The sequence below is a fragment of the Felis catus genome, chromosome E2, assembly GCF_018350175.1.
Source record: "Felis catus isolate Fca126 chromosome E2, F.catus_Fca126_mat1.0, whole genome shotgun sequence".
NCBI classification, from domain to species: Eukaryota; Metazoa; Chordata; class Mammalia; order Carnivora; family Felidae; genus Felis; species Felis catus.
Genome location: NC_058382.1, coordinates 1,409,734 through 1,437,411, shown reverse-complemented (window position 1 = coordinate 1,437,411; position 27,678 = coordinate 1,409,734). Strand labels below are relative to the sequence as shown.

At 47.0% G+C, this 27,678-nt stretch overlaps 1 protein-coding gene and 1 pseudogene across 1 annotated transcript; both read right to left on the bottom strand.

Moving 5' to 3' along the window:
• Positions 1–620: 620 nt before the first annotated feature.
• On the bottom strand, positions 621–16,495 carry LOC123382372 (zinc finger protein 550-like). The gene is made up of 3 exons (XM_045046767.1): positions 15,836–16,495; positions 11,226–11,352; positions 621–4,626 (listed from the first exon to the last, which is right to left on the bottom strand). Exons 1-3 carry the CDS (start codon positions 16,394–16,396, stop codon positions 3,590–3,592), a joined length of 1,725 nt encoding a protein of 574 aa, XP_044902702.1. The 5' UTR covers positions 16,397–16,495; the 3' UTR covers positions 621–3,589.
• Positions 16,496–24,335: 7,840 nt separating this feature from the next.
• LOC101098100 lies at positions 24,336–27,373 on the bottom strand (annotated as a pseudogene).
• Between the last annotated feature and the right edge of the window lie 305 nt (positions 27,374–27,678).

Here is a 27,678-nt window from a genome sequence, read left to right as displayed (position 1 = left end):
TCTCAAGAGAGTGCTAAATACTGGAGGGGGGGCTGGTGTGCAAACTGAAATCACTGATCACTGATCACTGGAGAAACTATCCCTGTGGAGGAGCACAAAAGAGAAAACACAACGAAGATATAATCTCTGCCTATATTCCAAGGCCCCTAGTATTTCTATTCTTAAAACCATACACAAAGTAGGGGTGCCTGGATGGTTCAGTCAGTTAAGTGTTCCACTTCTGGTCAGGTCATGGTCTCATGGTTCATGAGTTTGAGCCCCAGGTCAGGCTCTACGCTGACAGTGCTGAGCCTACTTTGGGTTCTCTGTCTCCCTCTCTGCCCTTCCCCCGCTCTCTCTCTGTCTCTCAAAAACAAACTTTTTTTTTTAAATTTTTTTTTGTAACGTTTATTTTTGAGACAGAGAGAGACAGAGCATGAATGGGGGAGGGGCAGAGAGAGAGGGAGACACAGAATCCGAAACAGGCTCCAGGCTCCAAGCGGTCAGCCCAGAGCCTGACGCGAGGCTCGAACCCACGGACCGCGAGATCGTGACCTGAGCTGAAGTCGGACGCTTAACCGACTGAGCCACCCAGGCGCCCCAAAAACAAACATTTTTTTTAAAAGACCATACACAAAGTATACTTGTTGCCAATCACTCCCAATATAATTATGATTCTAGAACAAAGTGGAAGGACCTCTTCAAGGATGTGCTGAAGGAAAAAAACCCATGCCAACCTAGATTTCTATATATGGTAAAACTGTCAAGAAAGAATACAAAATAATAGTATTTCAAGCCAAAAATGAAGAATTTAATGGAAGATTAACACACATAAAATGAAATCCTAAAGGTTATGTTTAAGGACGTTGGAAAGTAATCTCAGATGAAATACTTGCAATTACAGAAGGAATGAGGACCCAAGAGGGGAACGCATACTCATCTGGCTCGTTACTTGCCTTAAACAAGAATAACATTTCCTTGTGGAGTTAGACTGATAGAGTTAACATGCATAATCTCAACACATATACGGAGACAGAACATGCTAGCTCATCTTCTAAGTCCCTTATATTGCCTGGGAAGACAGAAAAGTATTTATAATTCTGTCATCTACTGTTGTGTTTGTAAATTTTAGTTTAAACAATAACAAACAATATGCTTTTTAAACTAGAATTTTAAAAAAATCTGGATTCTGAGTAATAGTTGTTTTTTTAAAGGATCAGAAAAAGAACAAGGGAGACAAAGCCATAAAATAAGAGGATATATTAATCCCAGATATATCAAATATTACATGAGATATGAAATAAATTAGTAGTCTTTTTAAAATTTTTTTAAAACTTTATTTATTTAAGTGATGTCTACACCCAATGTGGGGCTTGAACTCAGGACCCCAGGATCAATATTTGCATGCTCTTCCAACTGAGCCGGCCGGGTGCCCCATTAGTCAGTACTTTTAGATGGTTCAAACCTCCCTTCACAAGGTACTTAATTTTCACCCATAAATTTCAAGTGCAAGTTTTGAATTTCCATTAAAGCAAAACTAACATTCTGTGGCACCCTCAGCCACCCCATCTCCACCAGGAAAAGAAACCAGGGGGCGAACAATGTCCTGGATTTGGTTGGAACCAAGACCTCATGCCGAGGTTCACCAGAATCTATGAACAAGTTTCTTAAAGCCTAAAATCAGCTGAGATGTTCTCGGGACCTGAAGTATATTTTTACCAGCAAATCCCATCAGCACATCTCCCGATGAGAAAAGAATAGGGTGGCACAAAGGGGTAACACTTCAGTGAAAACAATTTTAACAACCGTGAACATTTAAGAACACCTGCAAAGCTGACACCAGGTACTTCACAACACTATCCTTTAATCTGAACAACCACCTGGTGAAGTGCATCAGTCAACACTCTTGTTTCACAGATACCGAGGCTGAGGCTTATTAGATCACCATTTACAGAGGAGGAAACTGAGAACCCCCCACATTCCTGAATGGCCCTGAGTCCTGGCCACTGGTAAGAAGCACAGCTGAGAATGGTGCCCATGGAGAGGCAGGCGTCATCACTGCCCTGCACGGCTTCCTGTGCAAATCTACGTACCTAGGGCCCCTCTCCATTAGAGAAAAAAGGTCATGGTAAATTCACCGCCCATGTGACCATCACGGGAACAAGGAGTCCTGCCAGTTTTCTGTCTGAGAAAGGGAGTCTTCAGCTTCACCTGCTCACTCAACACACTAGGTGCTGACTGAAGACCAGAACATGAGGACAGGCCCCACGTCACATTCCATGGATGCAGAGGGCTTCCTCTTGAGGATCGAGGAAGGAAAGTCATTCCTCGGGGCTCGTTCATCATCCCAATTATGCACATGTCCTGTGCGCTCTGCCTCCTAACACATCCTAAGTCATCCTCTCCCCACCAATTCCAATGCCACCATCCTGGGTCAGGCAATGCCAACGAACTCCTGGGTTACATGGTGGCCTCGTCTCTCTCCCACATCAATTCTCCCTTCTTCAATTCGCTCTCTACACAGCAGCCAAGGGGGAACTCAGAAGCAAGAACATGCCACTGCCGTGGTGAATCCCTTCCTCAGCCTGCCAACACCGCATCCACCCCTGTTCTTCCATCTCACTGTCCACCACTCATTTCCTCCGGACACACTGGCCTTCAGCTGCTTCCACTAACAAGGCCAACTCTCCCCTGCCTCAGGGTCTTGGCACATGCTGTTCCCTTTACCAGAACATTCTTCCTCATCTTCGAACATGGCTGGGGCTCCTCCATTCCTCATGGGTATGTGTGATCTCACCTTTGTATACTGTCTGCTCCTCTGCCCATGCTTCACAGTTTAACATGGATCTCCCCACTTTTGTAACAAGAGGCGTGTGGGGAGATGACATAACCAAGGTCACCCAGATGGCGATGGGCACAGCTCGGAAGTGCTCGAATTCCAGTATCCCGAGGGTCCAAAACCTTCACCACTGGACCACTCTTCCCAAAGGACATCTGCCCTCCTTGCCAAAGTTTTGACCTTGATCTTCATTGCCACATGGGGACCACAGGCACATTGCTGCCACAGCATCAGAGTGGCCAAACTACACCTCTACACCTCTGTGTTATCACGCGTGTCTCCCTTCTAGACAGCAAGGCGCACGTCTCAGTCACCCATGTATCTCCACGACACCAGGCACCGTGCAGGATAATGGGCGTGAAGGATAGGGTTCTCGTGACTCCTGCCCATTCCACAGCAGGCCCCTGTGAACACATAAAGTTCCAGGGGGAGATGTGGACAATGAGGGGAGAGGGCCCTCTGTCCACTGCAAAGCACATCACTTGTGCCTTGGGACAAACAGGCCCAGGCCTCTTTGCAGGCCACGTGACAGCAAAGCACTCTCAGGTGTGGGAAGAAGGTCCCTCTCCTAAGAACCAAGTCGTGTTTGGAAGCCTGGCCTCCGGTCTCTGAAGTGCCAGGGCTCAGCCACAGGTAAAGGTAATGCCGTAGCCCCAGCAGGAGCCGTGCACACGAAGGAGGACACGTACGCAGGGAAGCCTCGGGTACAAACTCTTAGATGCCAAGCCAAGTAACGCTCTCCCGGTCAAACGATCCGCCACAGTCGTCACTTTAAAAAGGTCTCTTTCGGAACTCAGTGTGAGTTCTCTGATGTTGACTGAGGCCCGTCTTCCGGTAAAAGGCCTTCCCACATCTCTTACACTTATAGGATTTTACTCCACTGTGGATCTTTTGATGAGTAGCGAGGGTCGAGCGGTAGCCGTAGGTCTTTCCGCACTCACTGCACTCATAGAGCTTCTCCTGAGAATGACACCTCATGTGTCGAGTTACAGAAAAGCTGTTACAAAAGGCCTTCCCACACTCTTTGCACTCAAAGGGCTTTTCTCCAGTGTGGGTTCTGTTATGCCGAATAAAATCAGAGTGGCGGGCAAAGGCCTTTCCGCATTCGCTGCACATATACGGCTTCTCTCCGCTGTGAATCCGCCGGTGCTCTGTGAGGTGTGACCTGCGGCTGAAGGTCTTCCTGCACTCAATGCACACAAAGGGCTTCTCCCCAGTGTGAACCCGCTGGTGCTCTGTGAGGTGTGACCTGCGGCTGAAGGCCTTCTCACACCTGATGCACTCATAGAGCTTCTTCTCCATGTGAACGCCGTAGTGTCCAGTGAGCTCTGCCTTCCTGAGAAAGGCCTTCCCGCACTTTTTGCATGTATAGTGTTTTACTTTAGTGTGAATCCACTGATGCTGGAGAAGGAAGCGATTCTTCTTAAACCCTTTTCCGCATTCCTTGCACTTGTACGAGTTCTTCCCTCCATGAATCGAGGGGTCTTTCCTTGATCCACGTGATTCGTAATCATGGAGAGCATCTCCTGCAGAGACTTGCTCCTGTAAGTCCTTTGTACACAGATTTTCACCTGTTCCCCAATGACCACACTCGGGGTTCATCTCTCCAGGGAGAGTCTCCTTGAACGGGACTATCCCTGTCTTCACAGGCCCTCCCTGTTTTTTGGATGGTTCTTCTTGTTCCCTGGCCTCTCCCAGCATGGAAACACCGGAGTCTTCCTGAGTCGGTAACCTGTGGGATAAGCATCCCTCAAACACGGCTGACTGAGAAGCAGAAGGCTCCGTGGTCCTGGTTTTTGCTTCATCACCTGAAGAGAATCCAATACACAAAAGAGGCCCATTAGCAATGCCAACATAAAGAAACACGATCGCCAAGCCAGCGGGAAAACAGTGCCACTGATAACTGTTCACATCTCTGAAGCTCAGGTTTGTTGTTGTTGTTGTGTGGTTTGTTTTTGTTTTTTGCTGGTCCCTGGATTCTTGACACCCTTAGAGGAACAACCTTGAGGAGAATTTGGGGCAGGGTCCAGAGTGGAATCCCTTTCTCTCTGTCCAGAGGGGAGAGAAACGAAGACACCACAGGCTGTGTTTGTTCTAAGAAAGGACGTCACACGTGGTTACCAGGAACACAGGGAAGGAAGGGGACATCTAACACAGTCCAAATGAGAGAAAGAGAGAATTTGGGAGGTGTCTTGAGATCTGAGTCGTGAAGAAGCAGGAGCCAGCACATATAGAAAGTAAGAGGGCACTGCGCCCAAAAGGAGGCAGAGTGCACAAGGTGCCAAGTCGAGAGAGAGTCCTGATGCCTAGGGAGCTGCAGGGCACGAGGATGGCAGAGATGCGGACGGTGCCACAAACAGGGTGCCGATTCCAGAGTCTAGAGGGCTGAGAGTAAGGGCAGCCATCGCCACTCCCAGGACAGTGCCCACAGGGCTCAAGGTGAGGAACACATTAAATCTTCTGTGTGTGAAGAACAGTGTGGGGTCTAAACAATGGAAGAAAGCTAGTAGAGAAATCTGAAACATTTCAAGATATTAAAGAGATCTATACACATGGAGAAATTAATAACAAAGTTGTAAATTCTCCTCAAATCTATCTTTAAGTTCATTACAATTCCAGATAACATGATTTGCCATGAAACTCAACAAGGTGATTCTAGAATTTCCTAGGAAGAGTTAAGGGCCAAGAATATCACTGAAACAAAAATAAGGCGATAGGGCTTGCCCTCCCAGTCCTGGGGTTATGATGAAATTACAGGCCTAAGAAAAACTGGCAACAGGAAGTAATAGCCTCATGAACAGACACAGCTTTCACACACCGCAGAGATGACACAGCAGGTCACTGGTAACAGTGACAGACAACAAGGGGGGCTAGAAAACTGGTTTCCCACATGCAGAAAAAAGTTATTCCATTTCTACCGCACATCACACACATCATTAATTCCAGATTAGCAAGCAAAAGAAAACGAGTATGTTTTTGACCTTGGTGTAGGGATATTTCCTAGCGAGACATGAAAAGCAGTAATCATAAAAAAAAAAAAAAAAAGAAATTGACCGCAGTAAACAAAATATGAATTTATATTAATCAAAAGATACTTTAAAGATATATATATATTTTTTTCAACGTTTTTTATTTATTTTTGGGACAGAGAGAGACAGAGCATGAACGGGGGAGGGGCAGAGAGAGAGAGGGAGACACAGAATCGGAAACAGGCTCCAGGCTCCGAGCCATCAGCCCAGAGCCTGACGCGGGGCTCGAACTCACGGACCACGAGATTGTGACCTGGCCGAAGTCGGACGCTTAACCGACTGCGCCACCCAGGCGCCCCAAAGATATATTTTTTAAAAGCTAAACTCTAACAGAATACAACTGCAGCCCACAGTATGGGTCAAAGATTAGTATCAGGAATATACAAAAAAAATCTGACAAAAAAAAAAAGGGAAGAGCAACCATCTTCACAGAAAAATCAGAAAAAAAAATCATGAACTGACATTAATAAAAGATACACATGGCCACTAAACAAATGGGGAGTGTCATTCCACTTTCTTAGTAATGAAGGGCTGCAAAACAAAACTACACTGAGATATTTTTTATACTCATTTGACTGACAAAAACTAAGGAGGCTGGTAATAGCAAATACTGGAGAGGATGTAGGTCCATGGAATCTCTCAGATATTGCTGGCCAAAGTCAAAATTACTATAACCACTTCAGGAAACAACTGGGTGCCACCTTAACATGCCAAATCCCTAGTCACCCAAAATTCCACTCCCAGGAACGTTATCATGAGAAACTCACACACATGTGCACAAGGACACACGCATAAACATTTTCATGGCAGCATCGTGTGCAAGAGGGAAGAGCTGGGAAAAAGTAAATGTCTAAAAGAACAAATACTTTGTGGAATATTCATGCAAGAGGTTATTTCCCGGGCAAAGAACACGAGTGAACTACAGCTATACATGACATGTAATATATAACATATAAATATATAATATGTAACATATAATATACAAATATATGTTATAGACAATAACATAATACTGAATAAAAAAGCCAGTCCCAGATGACTGGTACAGAGTACCCTTTCATTTTCTTTTGAGAGAGAGAGAGAGAGAGAGAGAGAGCGAGCACACACAAGCACACAAGCGAGGGAGGGGCAGAGAGAGAGGGAGAGAGTCTTAAGCAGGCTGAATGCCCAGTTCAAGTCAGGCTCAATCTCAGAATCGTGAGATCATAACCTGACCACAAAATCAAGGGTTGGATGCTTAACCGACTGAACCATCCAGGTACCCTAGAATACCCTTCAGATAAAGTTTAACAAAAGGCCTACACAATATATTTTCCAGGTATGTATACACGCATACACACACACACAGGTATGATAAAATGATTTTAAAAGTACTGGCTCAAACATTCAGATGACACAGAATTACTGAAAGACACAACATACCAAAACTGAGATAAGAGTAAAGAGAAAATCTGAATACACCCCTGATCTTGTAATGACATAACTTCCCACAGAACAAGTAATGAATAGTAAGTGTGAATTCCGGAAAATGGTGATCTCTGTGCTGGAGGAATGGGGATCAGAGAGAAGTGCATCGATTTCAGTGCTATGGTCCTGGGAGTCACCTCTAAAGTGCATCCCATTACAAAGAGTAATGAGAGGACACCAAGCACTGACGAGAATGTGGAGCAACAGGAACTCACAAACGGGGCTGGTGGTGTGTGGGATGATCAATCATGCTGAAAATTGTTTCATAATTTCTCTTAGAGCTGAATATACACCTATCCCATGTCCAATCCAGTCCAGTCCTGGGTATATGCCTAACAGAACCTCTCACAGCAGTGATGTTCATAACATCCCCACCCCAAAAGAAACAGCCCAGATGTCCATCAACAGGAGAATGGATAGACTGCACTATATAACTACAACGGGATATTACATAGTATGAAAATGTCAATCTCCAAACATTTGCATCCATACGAATGAACCTCACAGACATACTGATGATAAACACAAGAGAGGCAGAAAACATACTGTGAGGCTCCATTTATATCCATTCAAGAAGTGAAACTCACCGACGGTGTTCAGGTATCAGTGGTTACCTTTGTAGGAGGTGACATGGACTAGTAGGACTAGTAGGGCTTACAAGGCACCTCCTAAGGTCTGTATCTTCACCTGAATGGTTACTTGGATTTATTCATGTGCAAAAACTCATCAAGTTAAATCCTTAAGATTCATGCACATCACTATGTATAAATTATACTTCAGAGAAAGAAAGGAAGGGGGGAAGGGGGGAAGGGGGGAAGGGAGGGAGGGAGGAAGGGGGGAAGGGAGGGAGGGAGGGAGGGAGGGAGGGAGGGAGGGAGGGAGAATGGGATATATGGAAGTTCAGTGTAGACATTTCTCCCTAGAATGCAACATCTCCTCTAAAAAGTTGGTTGTACACATAGTCACACCAATCAGTCAATTCTAGAGCTAAAGAAGGAGCTCCCAAGAAGGCAGGAGAGGGTGTGACCCAGTCCCTGGTGCAGGAGCTGGTCATAGCTGGGGGTGAGACCTCTTCCTGGTGGGGGGCGGTGAGAACAGAGGCTGGAGGCAGCCATCAGATGCAGATGAGTCTGAAAGGGTCGAGAAGCAAGAAGAAGTAAAGTCTTTATTTCTGACATGAGTCTGGCCGTGGTCTGAGCCTCAGTGGCTGAGAGTGTGGTGAAGGCTTAGAATCGGGTGGGCGGCTAGGAGAGCTGGTGCAGAGGACAGCTGGGCAGAGGCACAAGCAGACGGGGAGACCATGGTGCGTTAGCAGCGTGCAGATGAGAGAGGACAAGACAGGCGGACCAGGGTGTCAAGGCTGGAGCTCAGGGAGGGGGTGGTGGGGACAGACTCAGGAGATAAGGGCAGTGTAAAAGGGGCAGGACCTGAGGATGGCTGCATGAGGGGTCTGATGGAAACAGGTGCTGAGGAGTTGTTTTCTGGCCTTTTCAACTCAAATGGCAGGGCTGTTCACCAAAACTGATGCCCCCAGGGAGGGCCCAACAAGAAGCTTCCATGGAATTTCTGAGCAGCTGTGTTCTAATGGCTCTGAGTCTGTGGGTCTCACCCTACCTATATCTCTACAGGGGAGGCCTGATTCTCACCACAGGTCAGTTCAAACCAGAACTCTGGGGTGAGGCCTGGGCGTCAGGAGTTTTCCAAGCTCCCTGGGTGATTCTGGTGTCCAGGGAGTGACGAAAGTCCTAGTCTCCGTCAATCTGCAAATGGTACCCTCATCATTGGCCATCTGAGAAAGACAGGTGACTTAAGCCGGTTGCTTAGTCAGGAGAGATGACTGCAGGGGGAGGAAAAGGGAGAACAGGGGGTCAGCCTCAGTAACTTGCCACAGTCCACAGGAAGCCAACCTGGGATTTGACTCCAGGCCACCTAGGTCCAAAGCCCAGCCTGCTGAGCACTGCACTGGGGACAAAATGGCTCCTGGCCCTTACGTGGGGCCAGCAGCTGGGAGAAAGTGGGCTATTCAAGTGGGAGGGGGGATGTGAGTGGGAGGTTTTGACTGTGGGGAGCCAGGGATGGTGGGAGGTGCTGACCCGGTGATTCCCAGACTGGCACGTTGCAGGAATGTAAGGAAACTCACACAGTGACCTGGGTGAATGAGGACATTTACACCGACATCAACCAGCATCTCCTCTCGGTGTCATTTCACAAAGGAAAGGGCCTTTACCACAGGGGGAACAGGATGGCATTTGACCATTAAGGGCCATCTTTTACATTAAGCTTAAGTTTTAACATTTTGGCTTCCTGACAAGCTCCCTGCAATGGTGGTCTTTTCCTTACACGGTGGGGCAGGGGAGCCTGCTGGGGGCTGGGAACACTGCAAAGGTTGACCCAGTGGAAGTCACACCAGTAGGTAAATGAGTAAAACATGCACTGGGCTGGATACTTCATACTGTGTACTTCACACATGTTGCACACCCACGCCTGTGCGCTGAAATAATATTAGGAATATCACAAGATCACTGAATAACACGTAAGTGTATTAAACTAATCACAATAAATTGTTGGCTCCAAAATCTGATGATTGCCTTTGGGCAAGAGGTCCCCAGTGGGGAGAAAACTGGGTTCAAAGTCAGGCAGTTCTGGGGAAACATCTCACCTCCCAGGGATATTGTGAGAATTCAATGAATGGAGCAGGGCAAGTGCCCAGAAAAGGCCAGACACGTGTCAGTGCTCAGGGGACATTGGCCATGACAACTCATTACTAATGGCTTCTCTCGAAAGCAAACCACTTTTCATTTCTTGTAAATCAATGTCTTCAAAGGGGATCTCACATTACTCCAGAAAATGGAAAATCTTCCTTGCCACGGATGAAAGGTTACAATCAAAACACAATAAAGAAATCAAAATAACGATAACAGGTCCCAGCGAGCTCAGCAGCCTGCTCGGGGCTACGAGCTGGAGACTGTTGCCTCTGCTGAAAATGGACACTGGCGACAGTCGTGACAGGCATGAACGACTCAGCATTAATAACTCAGCACGAACTGAGACATCTTCCTGATGAGAATCAAGAGGGAAATGGCTTTCTCAGGGTGTGCATCTGTGTCGTCTAAAACTATCTGCCACCCCAGCACAGTATGGCCCACACCAGCAAAGGATGGTCTAGGCCGAAGCAGCCTTTTCATTGAGTTTGTGTTGTTTATAAACGGGCGGGCGACACTGAAGGCAAACATCCACAGGGGCCCTGCCTCACTCTCCCCCCTTCTTGGAGAATCAGCCCACGACCATGCCAGCATGCTGTGGGGTCACCTGACTCAGACAGCCGGGCCAGTCAGCAACCTCTGGCGGGAATCTTTAGCAGGCGCCCCAGGTGGAGCCTGTGCGGGGCACTGGGCTGAGAGGGTGAGGGGATCGTGGGCTCCAGGGGTTGCTTCCTGCTACACAAACACAAACACCTATGCAGAGAAGGCAGGACATGAACACACAGACAAGAATGGAGATGAGAATCCAAGGGGCTCACAGAAGAAGAATGAGGTGCCCACTCCCACCAAAAACTGCTGTGAAAAGACAGTGGTGTGTGCAGACCCACAGAGAGAAGCCAGGACGAGAGCCCCGGGGCCGTGGAACAACCGTGCTTCCTCCCACGTCCTGAACCCATTCTCGGGGCACCCGAATCCCAGGTTCTGCCAGGCACCTCACTTCCATCTGCCAGGGGAACTAGGTTTCCTGCCTAGTGATTCCTGGTGGAGACAAAAGGAGAGTGGGCAGGAGGAGGTGGGCCCAGCACACAGTGGGGCCTGTGGGGAGGACGGCGAGCCACTCGGAGCCCTTCTCTACCAGCCGGGCCTCAGGAGAGAGGAAGGAACCCAGGAGGCTGCAGGCCCCCGCGTGGAGGTGAGGAGAAGCCTTACCCAGCGAGAGCAGGAGCCCACAGGTCTCCCTCATCACCCTCCAGTACAGCGTCCTCTGTGGCAGGTCCAGTAATTCCCACTCCTCCTGGGTGAAGGTCACAACCACGTCCTTGAAAGTCACTGGTGCCTGGAAAGTCACACACAGTAGTGTTAAGTGCACCGGGGCCGTTGGGAGGAATCAAAGCCTGTAACTTAGTTACCGGTGAAGGTGCACGGAGACCCAGCCCCGAACTGAGGCCTCTGGAGGGCTGAGCTCTGAGCTGGGTGTAAGTGGGGGGCAGACACGGCTGACAGAGAAATCTTCAATGGCAGATGCCATGGAGAATGACACAGACAACGGCGTTCCCATGAGGACCTTGGGGGCAGAAGGTAAGTGGTCTGGGACGTCAGAGGACCGGGGAAATACTCATGAAGACAATTCCAACCCTGAGAATAGAGGTAAAAGCAGCCGGTCCTCCCCGGTCCTCCCCGCATGCCCGCCCCTAGCCGAGGGCTTCGTGTGCTACGGCAAAGGGATTAAATGTCCCCAGGTCTGGAGCACACTCCCAAGCTTGAATTCAACCTTGAATCACCACTTGCCTGCTGTCTACCTTGCGGAAGCCACTTCATTCCTCCGAGCTTCCGTTTCTTCCACCAGTACAACAACAACTCTCCCACTTTATCAGATTGAGAAGTCGAGAGAAAACATTCATAAAGCCAACACTAGAGTCTCTGGCTCATGACAGCGCTCTGTACATTTTGTTAGTGAGTCACCCTGAGAATCCCCAGTCTACATAGCAGAGGTGGGATCTGAACCTAGGACCCTCTGGCGAGGGTCCGTGGCAACGCTTATGCCCCTCCATCACTACAGGTGAGGCACTGCCAGGAACTGTTGCTGTTTATCTGCCTCCGCCATCCCTGACCATACATCCGCGGACACGGGCAGAAGAATGGAGCTGTCCTCTTCCACCTCACGGGAGGCACCATCCTGGGAGCGGCAGGGCCTGGATCAGCTCCCCACACCGGCTCGGGCCCCCCAGCCGTTCAGACCCCCACAAGATTCCACAGTGAGGTATCAGTCAGTTTTCCCTTCCAGAGTCCTGATGGGATATGTCCCTGAGGCACGAATACCGTGAGAACCAGGGAACCCAAGCGGGTGAGAATAATGCCCTTGTGGCCATAAGAACACAGGCAGCAGTGTCTGACTGGCTGTGATGTCTGTCCTGGGCAAGGGTCAATGACCATGCGTGCTCCCTCCTCGAGACCCATCTTAGCAGGTGGGGGGCACATGGCAATCACAATCTCGGGCCTCCTTGAACAACTCTGTCTTCGCGGCCTCTGTCCACAACGTTCCCTCTGTCTGGGATGGCCCCTCTTGCCTTCCTTGTTTCCAAGCTCACCTGCAGGAGAAATCTCTACCCCCCTCACACAGATTAATTTAGGCGTCATCCTCAGGCCTCCCCAGCCCACTGTGGTTGGGAACTGGCTCTGGCAGCCAATGGACAATGTGTGAGTTTCAACTACTTAAAAGCTGTGTGACCTTGGGTAGATAACTTAATGTCTGTGAGCCTCAAGTTCCTCTTCTGTAAAGCAGGGATGATACCAGAACCTAACTCTGAGGAGGTAGGAACTGAATGAGCTGAAACATAACTGTCCCTCAAACCAAATCGAGGGCCCAGTGAAAGTCCGCTATTATCACTGCTTCTTATGATTATTTTTCCTCTTTGCACCTCAAGCACCCTGGAGAATCTCAATCCAACACTCAACTCTGCACAAAAATGCTAGCGCCCGAGCACGTTGATCAGGGGGTACTTTAGCGAGAACCTGAAAGACAGAGGTGGCATTTGAGCAGAGGCCTGAGGAATGCACAGGGCTGCCCCGCAGAGCTCTGGAGACAGGATCCAGGGCAGATGGCACTGGCAGGGCAAGGCTGGAAAGTGAGGAAGAGCTGGGCAAGTGGAGGGTGGCATGGCTGCAGGGCAGTGGGATGCAGAAGGGAAGGGAAGACACGTGTGTGCACACAGAGCAGTCGCACTGCACCAGGCCACGGTGGGGGTTCAAACACAGGTTCTAAGTGGGATGAAAGCCCATCTGGGAGTCTCGCTCATTTTCCAACCAGCTACCGAGGTCCTGTTACAGCTATGGCCCCATCAGAGGCCTGGCGCCACAGCAGCAAACAGGAATCCCAGTTCCCACTGGAGAAAGATCCCAAACTAGAAACTAAATAACTGAGCGAGACGATGCAAATGGCCCTACAGGTTCTGAGGCCAAGAAACAGGTGAAAAGGCTAGAGTTTCAGAAGGAAAGCTAGGGATGGCCTCTCTGAAGACAGGCCACTGGAATGGCTGGAATGAAGGGAGGAGGCCACGCGAACCACAAATGAATACGACAACTCCTAATGGTGACTGGGACTATGATCGGAGTGAATAGAGTCATGTGCCCGAGAGAAACCTGGAGTGTGTCGTGTGTTTACATCTAAACGCACATCACACAGGGTGCCTGGGCGGCTCAGTCAGTTGAGTGTCTGACTTCGGCTTAGATCACAATCTCACAGTTTGTGAGTTTGAGCCCCGCATCGGGCTCTGTGCTGACAGCTCAGAGCCTGGAGCCTGCTTTGGATTCTGTGTCTCCCTTGCTCTCTGTCCCTCCCCTGCTCGCACTCTGTCCCTCTCAAGGATAAATAACCATTAAAAATTTTAAAGATAAATAAATAAATGCACATCATGCTCCCGCACACTGCCAACACTGAATCTTTAACGCACATACTTTTCACATAAGAGTAAATGTCTTCAGGGACGCCTGGGTGGTTCAGTCGGTTAAGCATCTGACTCTTGATTTTGGCTCAGGTCATGATCTCACAGTTGTGAGATGGGAGTGTTGGCTCTGGCCTGGGGGTGGAGTCTGCTTAAGATTCTCTCTCTCTCTCTCTCTCTCTCTCTCTCTCTCTCTCTCTCCCCCCCCCTCCCCTGTGTACTCTCTTTCTCTCAAAAAAAATTTTTTTTAAATAAAGTAAGTATCTTCAACAGAAAAATAAACTTACCACTGTAAGTGGCAAGCCAGCATTGCTTGTAATAAACAGACGGCAACTATAAAGATGAACCCAGTGACCTTCCTGGGTGCCCAACCTGCCCAAAGGCCCTTTTCATGCCAGCAGGGAAGCAAAATTCCAAAAATACTGCTCCCACTGTGAGTCTTCCCCTAGGCTCTCTCTTCCCCAGTTCTCAGCTGAGACAGGGGAAACCCTGGGGCAGGATTCCGCTGGGGTGAGCCCCGAAGACCATCAGAGGACAAGGGACTCTGCTCCCTGAAAACAGTGTCCAGGGTGACGCTACCTGGGCATGTTGGACTGGGGTACACACATCACACACATGCCCTCTGATCCCCTCAAGCCATGAGGAGGAAATGTTGATATTCCCATGGATCCCCAGAGATGGAAGCCAAGAGCACTGACCAGACTCCTCGAGGTCATGGCCCTGGGAAAGGCATGGCTATATGGCCCCTAAAGTCTCTACACTGCTGCATGAGCTCTTTCCTGAAGCACAGTTCACTCAGACGGTGCAGGGATGGGGGAATTCTGAGAAGCAGCATTTCTCTCTCACTTGCCCTGCCATGAGGACAAGGTCAGGGCAAAGGCCTCCTTGGATCCCAGAGATCACAGAAATGAATGGCCACAACCGGCACTTCCTGGGCATTCCCTAGGCAGGCTGTGCCACATTCAGTGCCTCCCACATCTGCCTCCAGGACCTCAGAGGGAAGACCTGCAATGAACCCCATTTCATGGCCAGGGAAGCAGACTATCCCACGGCGGGGCAGGGGCAGAACCTGGAGACGAACCCAGGCGGTAGGCTTTGGAGGTTGTTCTGCACACCACGACACACGCTCTGGCTGGGAGGATGGCTGAGGGTGACGGGGGAAGGCAGTTCCGGGTACTATGTGGGGGGTTGCAGGGAGCCTCCACTCACCCCGAGCCTACTCTCCCCTCCAGAGCTAGAAGAAGCCTTTTTTTTTTTAAATTTTTTTTCAACGTTTTTATTTATTTTTGGGACAGAGAGAGACAGAGCATGAACGGGGGAGGGGCAGAGAGAGAGGGAGACACAGAATCGGAAACAGGCTCCAGGCTCCGAGCCATCAGCCCACAGCCTGACGCGGGGCTCGAACTCACGGACCGCGAGATCGCGACCTGGCTGAAGTCGGACGCTTAACCGACTGCGCCACCCAGACGCCCCCAGAAGAAGCCTATTAAAACTGGACTCCAAATCCTCCGTGGTCCCCACCATGGCCTCAAAAGAGGCCGATTCCTCAGCCTGTTATTCCAGACCCGATTCCCAAGCTAGTGCTGTCTGTTCCCACCGGACAGATTCCGCCCTGCTCGGCCTCACCTCCCCGCATCTGCACCTCATGGTGGGTGTGCCCGGGACACCCTTCCACACCTCACTGATTAGCTGACGGAGTGGGGGACCCTTCCACAGGAACCTGGCCTGGCTTCGGGACACCAGGGTGGCCCCCAAACACAATGGCGTAGTTAGGGGAAGCGACAAGACCCAGGACACCACCACCTTGGATGTAGAGGTGCCACGACTGCGTGGTTGGGGGTCCACAGGGCCTGAGGGGGGGGGGTGTCACCCACTCACCTGTGCCGGGCCCATCTGCGCCTGTGCAGCCGCCGCGGGACCCTGTTCGCGGACAGTGGGCCGCAGTAGTGGGGAGGCCGCGGGGGGTCCCAAGGGCTCCTGTGACCCATCCCACGCACCCTCAGCCCTGCCTCGGTGCAAAGGGGACATGATGCCTCTCCTCACACCTCCCAGGTCCCGCGGTCTCAAGCCCGCCGAGACTCCTGGAGCAGCGACCCGGTGAACAGACGCAGAAGCACCCAGGACGACGCCCACGAGGACGGCGCCTTGGGTCTCGCGTGACGTGGAATCCCCGCCCCGTGCTGCCATTGGCCCAGCGCTACCGCCTCTTGGCGCTGAGCCTGCCGGGTAATATGGTTCCCGCAGCTCCGCCTGCTGCCTCAAGGGGCGCCCTTCTGGAAATCTCAAAGGACCAGCGGAGCCTGCGTGAAGGCCTCTGGGAAATGATGTCACCAGACGCTGGGGGAGGGGCGCGGTTTCTTCCCTTCTGAACCCGCTCCCGCGCGGTTTCTGCAGCGTGGCTTCTGCGATCAGGAGAAATGCTCGCACCCGTGGTTTCATGTGTGCCCAAAGGCTGGGCTCCTGAAGGGACACACCAGACCGTGGTATTACTCAGAAAGGGAGTCTGCCGCTCAATTGGCCTTAAGTCACGTGACCAGGGCGCTGTCTCCTTTTCCCTCGGAAAACAGTGTTTTCCCTGCGGGTAAACTCACGGATTGTATCCATATCCGATCCAGCCACAGCACTGTCTCATCACTGGGGTGTTTCTTAATCCACATTCCAAGACATATCTCATTTCTTTCCTACTGTGAAACCTGAGATCTATTTGAAATGAAGAGATATTTGCCAAATTTCATTTTCTGCTGGGACGGTGACTATAGTGGTCATGGCCAGAGAGTGTGTAGAGAGTGGCCAACTGGGGACACCTGGGTGGCTCGGTCAGTTGAGCTTCCGACTCCTGATTTGGGCTCAGATCATGATCTCACCGTCATCCGATCGAGCCCCACATTGGACTCCTTGCTGAGCTGGAGCCAGTTTGGGATTCTTTCTCTCCCTCTCCTCTGTCCCCACCCGGCCACTCTTCTGCACATGCCTTTGAGCTCGCGCTCTCTCTCAAAAAAAAAAAAAAAAAAAAAAAAAAAAAAAAAAAAAAAGCCATCTGAACCCCAAGGTAAATGTTTGATCTCAGTCTGTTTGCTGTAATTGCAGTGATAGTATCTGCCAGGGAGATTGACATTACCTCTGAAAACCATTTGTGAAAAGTAAATTCCTCCCTGTCAGTTTTCATCTACTAGCAAGATTATGCACTGTGTTACTAATTACCTCATGCTATGCATTAACACTTGTTCAATAAAAACTCACTTTGAGAAGGCGCTTTGTGGTTTCATTATATGGCATCTATATTACTGAGGAGCTGCACATGATTGTGGTTAATGTCTTCAGATCAGGATGTGGCTTCTCCTCCACCAGTCAACTTATTATATGTGTCATGCTTAATCAAGGATGACTCAGGGGTTGTGTCCCAGCTGGAAGGATGGATTTGTCACTAACCAAGATGGGAAGGGGTGGTGGTAGGCAGATGAAAGAGCTTGGAAACATGAGGATCTCACTTTTGAACACATTTTGTTTTATTAGAATCTATTAAACCTCCAAGTGAGGCAGACTGTGGACATTTCAACATAGAACTCTAATTATTTTGTAAAAAAAAAAAAAAAAAGTCAGCATTTTTGAATTCACTGATAGACTGACTTCTAGAATGTCCATAGCTCATCGCTTCTCGGCCTTTTGGCTAAGATCAAGTGTAGAATGTCCATAGCTCTACAATCCAGACTCCCCCACAGAAGAAGGAATTAATTTTCAGAGATAACACAAAGTAAAATGTGTCATACATGGATTTATGCAGTTACAGGTAATTCCAGTGTTTAAGAAAAAGTAAACACAGAAGCAGTTGAAAGCTGGAGAGTATTTAAAGACTGCTTGACCTGGAGTAACAAAAGGTCTGCACCTATGTTTCAAAGTAGGACCACCTACTTTGAGTGTAACATTTACACTCCACGCAGGATCAGGCTGGCAGATTTCAGATGAAGCCACATCCTTGTGTGGCTCCTTTCCTTGCCTCATTCTCTGCCCTTCCATTTTTACTGATAGTTTCTCCTCAATAAATCTCATGTCGTTGAACCCTGTGCCAGTTTCTGCTTCTACAAAACCCAACCTCATTCAGGACGCATTTGGTCAAAACCTAAAATATTAAACATGTGAAACATATCCAGGATGTTAATGTTTCTTTTCCATAATAAGATGACAAAGGAGAGCAAGAAGAATTGCTTAGATGTGTCCTGAGGGTTAGAATGTGACAGTGAATCTCTTTGTGGGGTGGGGGAGAAGGGGTGTCCTTCCCTAGTCAATACCTGATGAGCATGGGACATGGTGTTCTCTGCTGTGTGACTTTATGTCTGGGATGGATCTGGATCTCAAATCCTTAGTAAAACAAACTTTTTGGTAACAGCGAAAGGATTAGGGAAGAAACAAACACCCAATGATTTGTAAAATCTAAATAGATAGAACATAAATTGTGAAAGTTAGTAGCATTTTCTTGAATTATACTGAAAGATGTTTTTTTTTATTATGTACACATAATCAAAATGAGTCATTTTATTAAATTTATTTTAAGTTTATGTATTTATTGTGAGAAAGGAAGAGAGCAGGGGAGGGGCAGAGAGAGAGAGGGAGAGAGAGAATCCCAAGCAGGCTCTGCACTGCCACCACAGAGCCCGAGGTGGAGCTCAAACCCACGAACCTCGAGACCATGACCTGAGCTGAAACCAAGAGTCAGATGCTTAACTGACTGAGCCACCCAGGTGCCCCGAAAATGAGTGATTTAGAGCATATTTTATCCAATTAAACCTCCTTTGCGGGTGCCTGGGTGGCTCAGTCAGTTAAGTGTCTGAGTTCAGATCAGGTCATAAGTTCATGGTTCATGAGTTTGAGCCCCACATTGGGCTCTCTGCTGTCAGTGCATGGCCCATTTTGGATCCTCTGTCTTCCTCTCTCTGCCTCTCCCCCACTTGCATGAGCCCTCTCTCTCAAAAACAAACATTAAAAAAAATCCTTTGCATCAGAGTAACAATTTATTATTTAAAAAAAAATTTTTTAACGTTTATTTATTTTTGAGACAGAGAGAGACAGAGCATGAACGGGGGAGGGTCAGAGAGAGGGAGACACAGAATCTGAAACAGGCTCCAGGCTCTGAGCCGTCAGCACAGAGCCTGATGCGGGGCTCGAACTCACGGACCGCGAGATCGTGACCTGAGCCGAAGTCCGCCGCTTAACCGACTGAGCCACCCAGGCGCCCCAACAATTTATTATTTATATAAACAATAACTATTGTTTATATAAATAATATTCATTTTTATTTATTAAAAATTTACTATTTTCTTAAACCTTCAAATAATTCTATCATGTAAATCAGCTTATCTCTCAAATTATTTACAACATAGGCAGTTAGTTCATCCAAGGAGACTTCAATTCTTTTATGGTAATATTAATGCTGAAATGGCAATTATTTCACTCTTATTTTAAGTTTATTTATTTTGAGAGAGAAAGCGAGCACACAACTGGGGGAGGGGCAGAGAGAGAGAGAGAGAGAGAAAAGGAGAGAGAGAGAATCCCAAGCAGGTTCCACAATGCTAGCACAGAGCCCTATGTGGGGCTCGAACCCATGAACCTCGAGATCATTACCTGAGCTGAAGTTGGACATTTAACAGACTGAGCCACCTAGATGTCCCTCACTCTTATTTTTTTTTTAATCTTTATTTATTTTTGAAAGAGAAAGAAAGAGAGATGGAGAGAACGAGTGGGGGAGGGGCAGACAGAGACAGGGGACAGAGGATCCGAAGCCAGTTCTGTGCTGACAGCAGCATGCCCAATGCAGGGCTTGAACTCAAACCGAGAGATCATGACCTGAGCTGAAGTTAGACCCTCAACCCATTAAGCCACCCAAGCACTCCTTCACTCTTATTTTTATTTGGATTGCTTCATTATCCCACAATAGCCAAACTGAAAACAGTTAATCTTTCCAGATTTGATGTCTGGGTGTTTTGAGTTTAACAAGTCATTGGGTCATGGTTTTCATTCCATTCACGTAGCTGAATGGACAGATTTGTGCTGAATGGCAGCTTACATCCTCCCATGGAGGTTACATGGAGCTTACATTCTCCCATGTAGAAGAAGTGCCATCTTCTAGGCAGGGGCACCTGGGTGGCTCGGTCAGTTAAGCGTCTGACTTTGGCTCAGGTCATGATCTCATGGCTGGTGAGTTTGAGCCCCACATTGGGCTCTGTGCTGACTACTTGGAGCCTGGAGCCTGCTGCAGATTCTGTGTCTCTCGCTCGCTCTCTCTCTTTGCTCCTGTCCTGCTCACGCTCTGTCTCTCTCTCTCTCAAAAATAAACATTAAAAAAATTTTTTTAAATATTTTTATTCTAGGCAGGATTGCCAGATCTCAAATGGTTGTGTCCCACCCTAGATAGTTCTTTAATTTTGGCATTTCCTTCTAGGGCAGGTGTTCTCAAACTTTAGGGACACATCAGAATCACTGAAGAAGTAGGAAAGAACGCAGAAGCCCCTAGGCCATTGAGTGAAGAAAGGATCTAAGCATTTGTGTTGACAGCAAGTTGCCTAAGTCATTTTGAAATGACATGGTTTGAGTACCTCGGCTCTGTGAGGATTACAAAGTAAGAATGAGGATTAAATGAGTGAAAACACATAGAATTTTTAAAACAGTACCTGAAGTTTCTGAAAGTCCTTATTGCTGTTAACACAGTAATAGAAGACTCTGAAGGTGGTTACAAATAGGAAAGCGCTCTATAGATTGTCAGCTTGCAGCCTGTATTTCCCAGAAGGCTTATTGCAAGTCCAAAAGAAAGCACAGCGTGGAGGATGAAACCTCTAACCCAGGTAAAGGAAGGAAGGAAGTCTTACTTCTTGAAGCAGCAAGGTACCACCCTAGACAGGTCTCCTGGAGACGGGGAGATTCTTTTATAAAGTGAAGTCACAGACAAGGATGAACTTCTATCATCAGGCCAACTTCCTCTATAGACAGTGATTCCATTTCCTGTCGGGTACTTGAGTTCCTAGCGTTAGAAACATGCTGAATGAGGGGTGCCGGGGTGGCTCAGCCTGTTAAGTGCCTGACTTTGGCTCAGGTCATGATCTCGTGATTTGTGAGTTCCAGCTCCGCACCGGGCTCTGTGTTGTCTCTCTCTGCTTCTTCCCCACTCGCACTCTTGTCTCTGTCTCTCTCTCTCTCTAAAAAATAAACACTAAAAAAACAAAAAAAAAAGATAGAAAGAAATACGCCAAATGGGAGAGAGCTGAATTTCTGAGGCTTGGAAAGGAACTTCAAGACTACAAAAGTGGTTTGCATTGCATTGCCAGGGATACATAGTTTCATTGTTGACTAGACACCCAATTACAGTCATCAATTGTGAAGTGACACCATATGAAAGAATTCAAAACCAGCCTGACTCCTGAAGGTCAGTGGAGAGAATGTCAGATATCCTGAATATACATCTTTCTACCTCACGCGTTCTCCATCTGCCCCTTTCCTTTCTTCTTCTTTTTAAAAAATGTTTATTTATTTTTGAAAGAGAGAGAGAGAGAGAGAGAGAGAGAGAGAGAGAGAGAGAGAGAGAGCACAAGCAGGGGAGGGGCAGAGAGAGAGAGAGAGGGAAACACAGAATCCGAAGCAGCCTCCAGGCTCTGAGCTGTCAGTGCAGAGTCTGATGCAGGGCTCGAACCCACAAACTGTGAGATCATGACCTGAGCTGGAGTCGGACACTTAACCGACTGAGCCACCCAGGCGCCCCCTCCATCTGCCCCTTTCTTTTCTTAAGGACCCAGTTCTGGCGTCCAGCCTGCACAAAAGTCCCAAACCCACAACATAATTCCCAAGCCCAGGGTGATATACTTGGCTGTTGTTGGCCAAGGATAGCCACTGATAAAAGAGAAGTCAACACTTAATCCTATGACCACCTCTGACCCCCTAAATTCCCACAATTGACTCCATTCCTTTCATGTGGTCCTTGATTCTTCCCTTGCCCCTTCCCCTATTGGCTGAGCACTGACTGACCATCACAGCTTTGATGTGATGTGTGAGGAGAGGGTTGGGAAAAAGAAGAAAGACTCAGGGCCACAGTTACTTCCTCAGTAGAAACTGCTGGAGGTGGGAGTATTTGGCCCCACTGGCAGAGACTATGTGATCCATGGATACTGATTAGTCAATTCCACAAGGGGAATTCAGAGAAAAATTTTGCTCAGCAGGAGGTCAAGCAGAGGGGAGTTAAGAGAGACCTTGCACAATATTTGTAGTTAAATTATAATCTTCTGGGAAGAGTCTTCATCCCTTGTAGATAGCGTTCCTTCCCTGGATTCAGGGGAGGGGGCGGGGGAAGCAGAGTAGTGTGTCAGTATGAATATTCACTTTCACTGTGTATATATATGAGTCAATTCAAAATAGTCATAGAAATATCATTTTAATTTGTCACTTATAAAATTAAATTTATGAAATCACTAGTGTAATAAAAATAGATGATAGAACTAGAACAAAAAAGCAAAACACTAAGAGAAAGGAGAAAGGGAAGAACTGGGAATCACAGAGAAAATAAAATGGTTTTATTTATTTATTTATTTATTTATTTATTTATTTATTTATAAAGGTTTATTTGAGAGGGAGAGAGAGAGAGTGGAAGGGACAGAGAGAAAGGGGAACAGAGAGAATCCCAAGCAGGCTCTGTTCCATCAGCACAGAGCCCGATGCAGGGCTTGAACCCATGAGAACTGTGAGATCATGACCTGAGGCAAAGTTAGACACTTAACCCACCAAGCCATCCAGATGCCACCATAAAATGATTTTAAGTAAGAGACAGTAAGTATATCAATAGATATATGGCAATTTCTTCCATCAATTTCTTTTCATCGTCGTGTTACAGATTTCAGTGCACAGGTCTTTCACCTCCTCGGTTAAATTTATTCTTAGGTATTTTATTCTTTTTGATGCAATTTAAACTGTAATACTATTTTAAGAACTATTAAATTTAAAATTAAATAGTGTAGTAATAATTTCGAATAAGGAGAACTGACATTTTTACCATGTTTGAACACCTTAACTGACCTGTCATTTTTTATTTTTATTTTTTAATTTTTTTAAATTTTTTTTATTTAAAAAAAATTTTTAACATTTGTTTATTTTTGAGACAGAGAGAGACAGAGCATGAACAGGGGAGGGTCAGAGAGAGAGGGAGACACAGAATCTGAAGCAGGCTCCAGGCTCTGAGCTGTCAGCACAGAGCCCGATGCCGGGCTCGAACTCACGGACCGCGAGATCATGACCTGAGCTGAAGTAGGACGCTTAACTGACTGAGCCACCCAGGCGCCCCTGACCTGGCATTTTTTAAAAAACAAATGTTTGGCTTCCTTGGCCTGTCCTACATGCTCACTCTGAACCCTCCGTCAACATCCTTTCTCACTTCATAGTCTGCTTCTCTCCTCACCACTTGACAATCTAAACACACAGGATTTCTCCCAGTCCTTTGAGGCTCCACGGGATCTTTTCAGGTGATTTTCTTTCTGTAAGAAAGAACTGGACTGGACCCAATTATGTTTCCAAAATATGTTTAAAGAATACTTTAAAGAATGTTTAAATACTTCCATGTGGGGCGCCTGGGTGGCGCAGTTGGTTAAGCGTCCGACTTCAGCCAGGTCACGATCTCGCGGTCCGGGAGTTCGAGCCCCGTGTCAGGCTCTGGGCTGGTGGCTCAGAGCCTGGAGCCTGTTTCCGATTCTGTGTCTCCCTCTCTCTCTGCCCCTCCCCCGTTCATGTTCTGTCTCTCTCTGTCCCAAAAATAAATAAACGTTGAAAAAAAAATTAAAAAAAAATAAATAAATACTTCCATGTATTTTCATAAGACCCAAGGTGAGAGATTTCCCCAAATTCCTTAAACTTAGAAATGTCCTTCATTTACACTATTTCAAAATTCTCTGCACTTCTCTGAAGATCCTAAAACAAAGAGAGTAATATTTGTATACTTAAGTATGTGATGTTCATTTTTACCTCTATTATAAGACCACGGGCTATTACTGGCCTTGTTTGCCATGACATTGTCTATCACACAATAGTTAATAAAATGCTAACAAATGTTTATTTTTTAATGTGTGTGTGTGTGTGTGTGTGTGTGTGTGTGTGTGTGTTTTGAGAGAGAGTGAGAGACAGAGCTCAAGCAGGGGAGGGGCAGAGAGAGAGGGAGACACAGAATCTGAGAAGCAGGCTCCAGGCTCAGAGCGTCAGCACAGAGCCCAATGCGGGGCTCGAACTCACGGACTGTGAGATCATGACTTGAGCCGAAGTTGCACCCCAGAGTTGCCCGACTCGAAGTTGCCCGACTGAGCCACCCAGGCACCGCAAGGTTAACAAATGTGCAAATAAATGATTAAATGATTAAATGATTAAACCCCATTAGAAATCTCATAGCACTGAAGCCAGATTGGGACAACAATTCACCTTGCCCTACAGACAAAGCAGAATTGAGAGACTCGAGTGTTACTGACCATGAGCACAAAGGGGCTGAACGCTGGAAAACACGAGGAGACAAACCCAGTGCTGTTCACCATCCACTGGCCTGGATTTGCAACCAGAGTCATCTAAACAATTAAAATAGCATAGATTGAATAAAAGGTAACCAAGAAACTCACCAGGACCAAGATGGTGTGTGTGGCTCTGGCCTCGTGGGAAGATCTGGGGGAAAGGCTGTTGCTGTGAATGTGTTGGACTTGCTGCTTGTGCTTGAGCAGGACAAAGACCATGGAGCCACTGACCCAGACCATGAAGCTCAAACCCATATAAAAATATATGACTGCAAATAATACGTTAAATCTCCCTACCCCATTCCAGGAACTTTATCCATTTCTTGTCACACTAAGGTTTTTGTTATTGGATGGACCGTTTACTATTAGAGGAATAAATGAATTTATCCAGAGATGTAGGGGCCAGCAGAGGAAACAGCAGAAGCCAAGGAACTTTGGGGATCTAATCTTGAGCTCCATCCACCTACACATACTAGGGTTCAGCTTAATAGCTTGGAAGTCATTGAGGAGACGTATAGTGCTGGAGGAAACCCCTGTGCTCACTCTGTAATAATAAAAGACAAGTTTATATGCAGCAACATCCAGGAAATTTTGGGATCCAAAAGCCACCATTGTTTGAGGGATCCCTTTGGAGAAAAGGATGATGGAGTTGGCTAGGGCCAGTTGGTTGAAAATCAGGTCTGTGGGTCTCAATTTGTGTCCAGTGAGCAAAGAGAAGGTATAAAGACCAAAGAGGGATGAATTTCCTAGGATCCTATCTGCAGTCTGAGTGAGGAAGATAATCCCCAATTCCAATGTGCCAACACCCATTGCATCAATATCTAGGGATGGATCTTAATTGAAGTCAGAAGAATGAGAGCAAAAACAGTAGCAATAAATGCCTTGCCAACACTATGCAGAGTACTTTTCATCACTTATCCTAAAACTTATTTCTCACTTTAAGTGGGTATTAACATTTTATGCTTTGTGTGTATGTGTGTGTGCGTGCATCAGCATGCAATTAACTGATGAACTAGATTAGAAATAGTCTCTTGTAATCATCAAACTTGCTAAGAGATTCTAACTTAATTATTCTAATGACTAAAATGAAAGAATAATGGTGCAACACGATAGAGGTGCCCATTACCACTACAGTGGCAATCATATTACAATATACAAATGTATCAAATTAACATGTCGCACACATTAACTTGCACAATGTCATATGTCAGACACTTTTTTTTTTAATTTTTTTTCAACGTTTATTTATTTTTGGGACAGAGAGAGACACAGCATGAACGGGGGAGGGGCAGAGAGAGAGGGAGACACAGAATCGGAAACAGGCTCCAGGCTCTGAGCCATCAGCCCAGAGCCTGACGCGGGGCTCGAACCCACGGACCGCGAGACCGTGACCTGGCTGAAGTCGGACGCTCGACCAACTGCGCCACCCAGGCGCCCCTGTCAGACACATTTCAATGAAAAAATAAAATCCATTAAAATAGAAAGAGGGGCGCCTGGGTAGCTTGGTTGGTTGGGCATCTGACTTCAGCTCAGGTCATGATCTCACAGTCTGTGAGTTTGAGCCCTGCGTCAGGCTCTGTGCTGACGGCTCAGAGCCTAGAGCCTGTTTCAGATTCTGTTGTCTCCCTCTCTCTGCCCCTCCCCTGTTCACTCTCTGTCTCTCTCTGTCTCAAAAATAAATAAATGTTAAAAAAATTTTTTTTTAAATAGAAAGAGAAAGAAAACTCTGCCGAGTGAGCACAAATGAACAAATAAATGAAAGAAATAGCCTCAGCATCCATCTATAAGTTTCTGGGTTCATGAATGAGGGCAAGGACACTCAGTTCTCAACAGCTATGGGGATGAGGCCAGGAGATCTTTGCATTGTGAGCCAGTCGGCATTGTTTCAATCTTTATTCCAACATGATCGAGAAATTGGGAAATTTTTGAGCGTAAGGCAAATTTTATGTCTGTTTACAGGTGTTTTTCACCTTCAAGAAAGACAGGATGAATGCAGAAAACTGCCCTCTGTTGGAGCAAGCCACGTAGGAATGTAGAAATGGACACCAAGACACAATGCAAACGTCTAGCAGCCACCTCAGTTCACTGTGGAGTAGAGCCTCGTACATCCACGTCCAATGCTCCAACTTTCTGCCTGATTTTATTTACGTGTTTTTTAAAATGAGGTGTAATTGTTACCCAACATTATATTGTTTTTGGGTGTACAGTAAAATGATTTTATATTTGTACATATTGCAAAATAATCACAATGAGTGTAGCTACCATCCCTCACCATACATAGTTATGAATTATTTTTTTCTGTGATGAGAACTCATGAGATCTGCTTTTGTAGCAACTTCCAAATGTACAATATAATATTATTAACTGTAGTCACCATGCTGTACATTAGTTTCCCATGACTTATTTTGTAACTGGAAGTTTGTTCCTTTGATTTCTCTTCACCCATTTTATTTTTATTTTTTTGTTAACTTTTTTTAAATATTTATTTTTGAGAGAGAGAGAGAAAGAGAGAGAGAGGGAGAAGGCAAGCAGGAGAGGGGCAGAGAGAGAGGAAGACAGATGCCCAAGCAGGCTCCAGGCTCTAAGATATCAACATGGAGCCCGACTCGGGGCTCAAATCCACAAACCGTGAGATCATGACCTGAGCAGAGGTTTGAAGCTCAACCGACTGAGCCAGCCAGGCACCCCGCCCATCTTTTTTTTTTTTTTTTAACTTTATTTTTGAGAGAGAGAGCAGGGGAGGGGCATAGAGAGAGGTGAGGAGAGAGAGAATCCCAAGAAGGCTCAGCACCGTCAGTGCAGAGCCCGATATGGGGCTTGAACTCACGAACCGTGAGATCATTACCCGAGTGGAAGTCAGGCCCTTAACCTCCTGAGCCACTAAGGTGCCTTCACCCATTTTGCCCATATCACACCCACCACTTCACAATAACTCAAAAGCCGTAATCCTTCTGACCTGACTTCCACATGCAAACTTCAGCTTTTTAAAGTACAGTGTCGTATTTGTTACAGTATTTGTGGTATTTCTTAAATATTTAAAATGCGTACAAGTGTTGCTATATTTACTAGGCTTCTATGTTCTTTTTTACACCGATGACATTTTTGAATGTCCCAATAAGCTCTCCGATTTTATTTTAGATTCTGTATATCTTAGTGGTTTTCAGGAATATATGCATGCATCAAAGCAGAACTGAGGGGCACCTG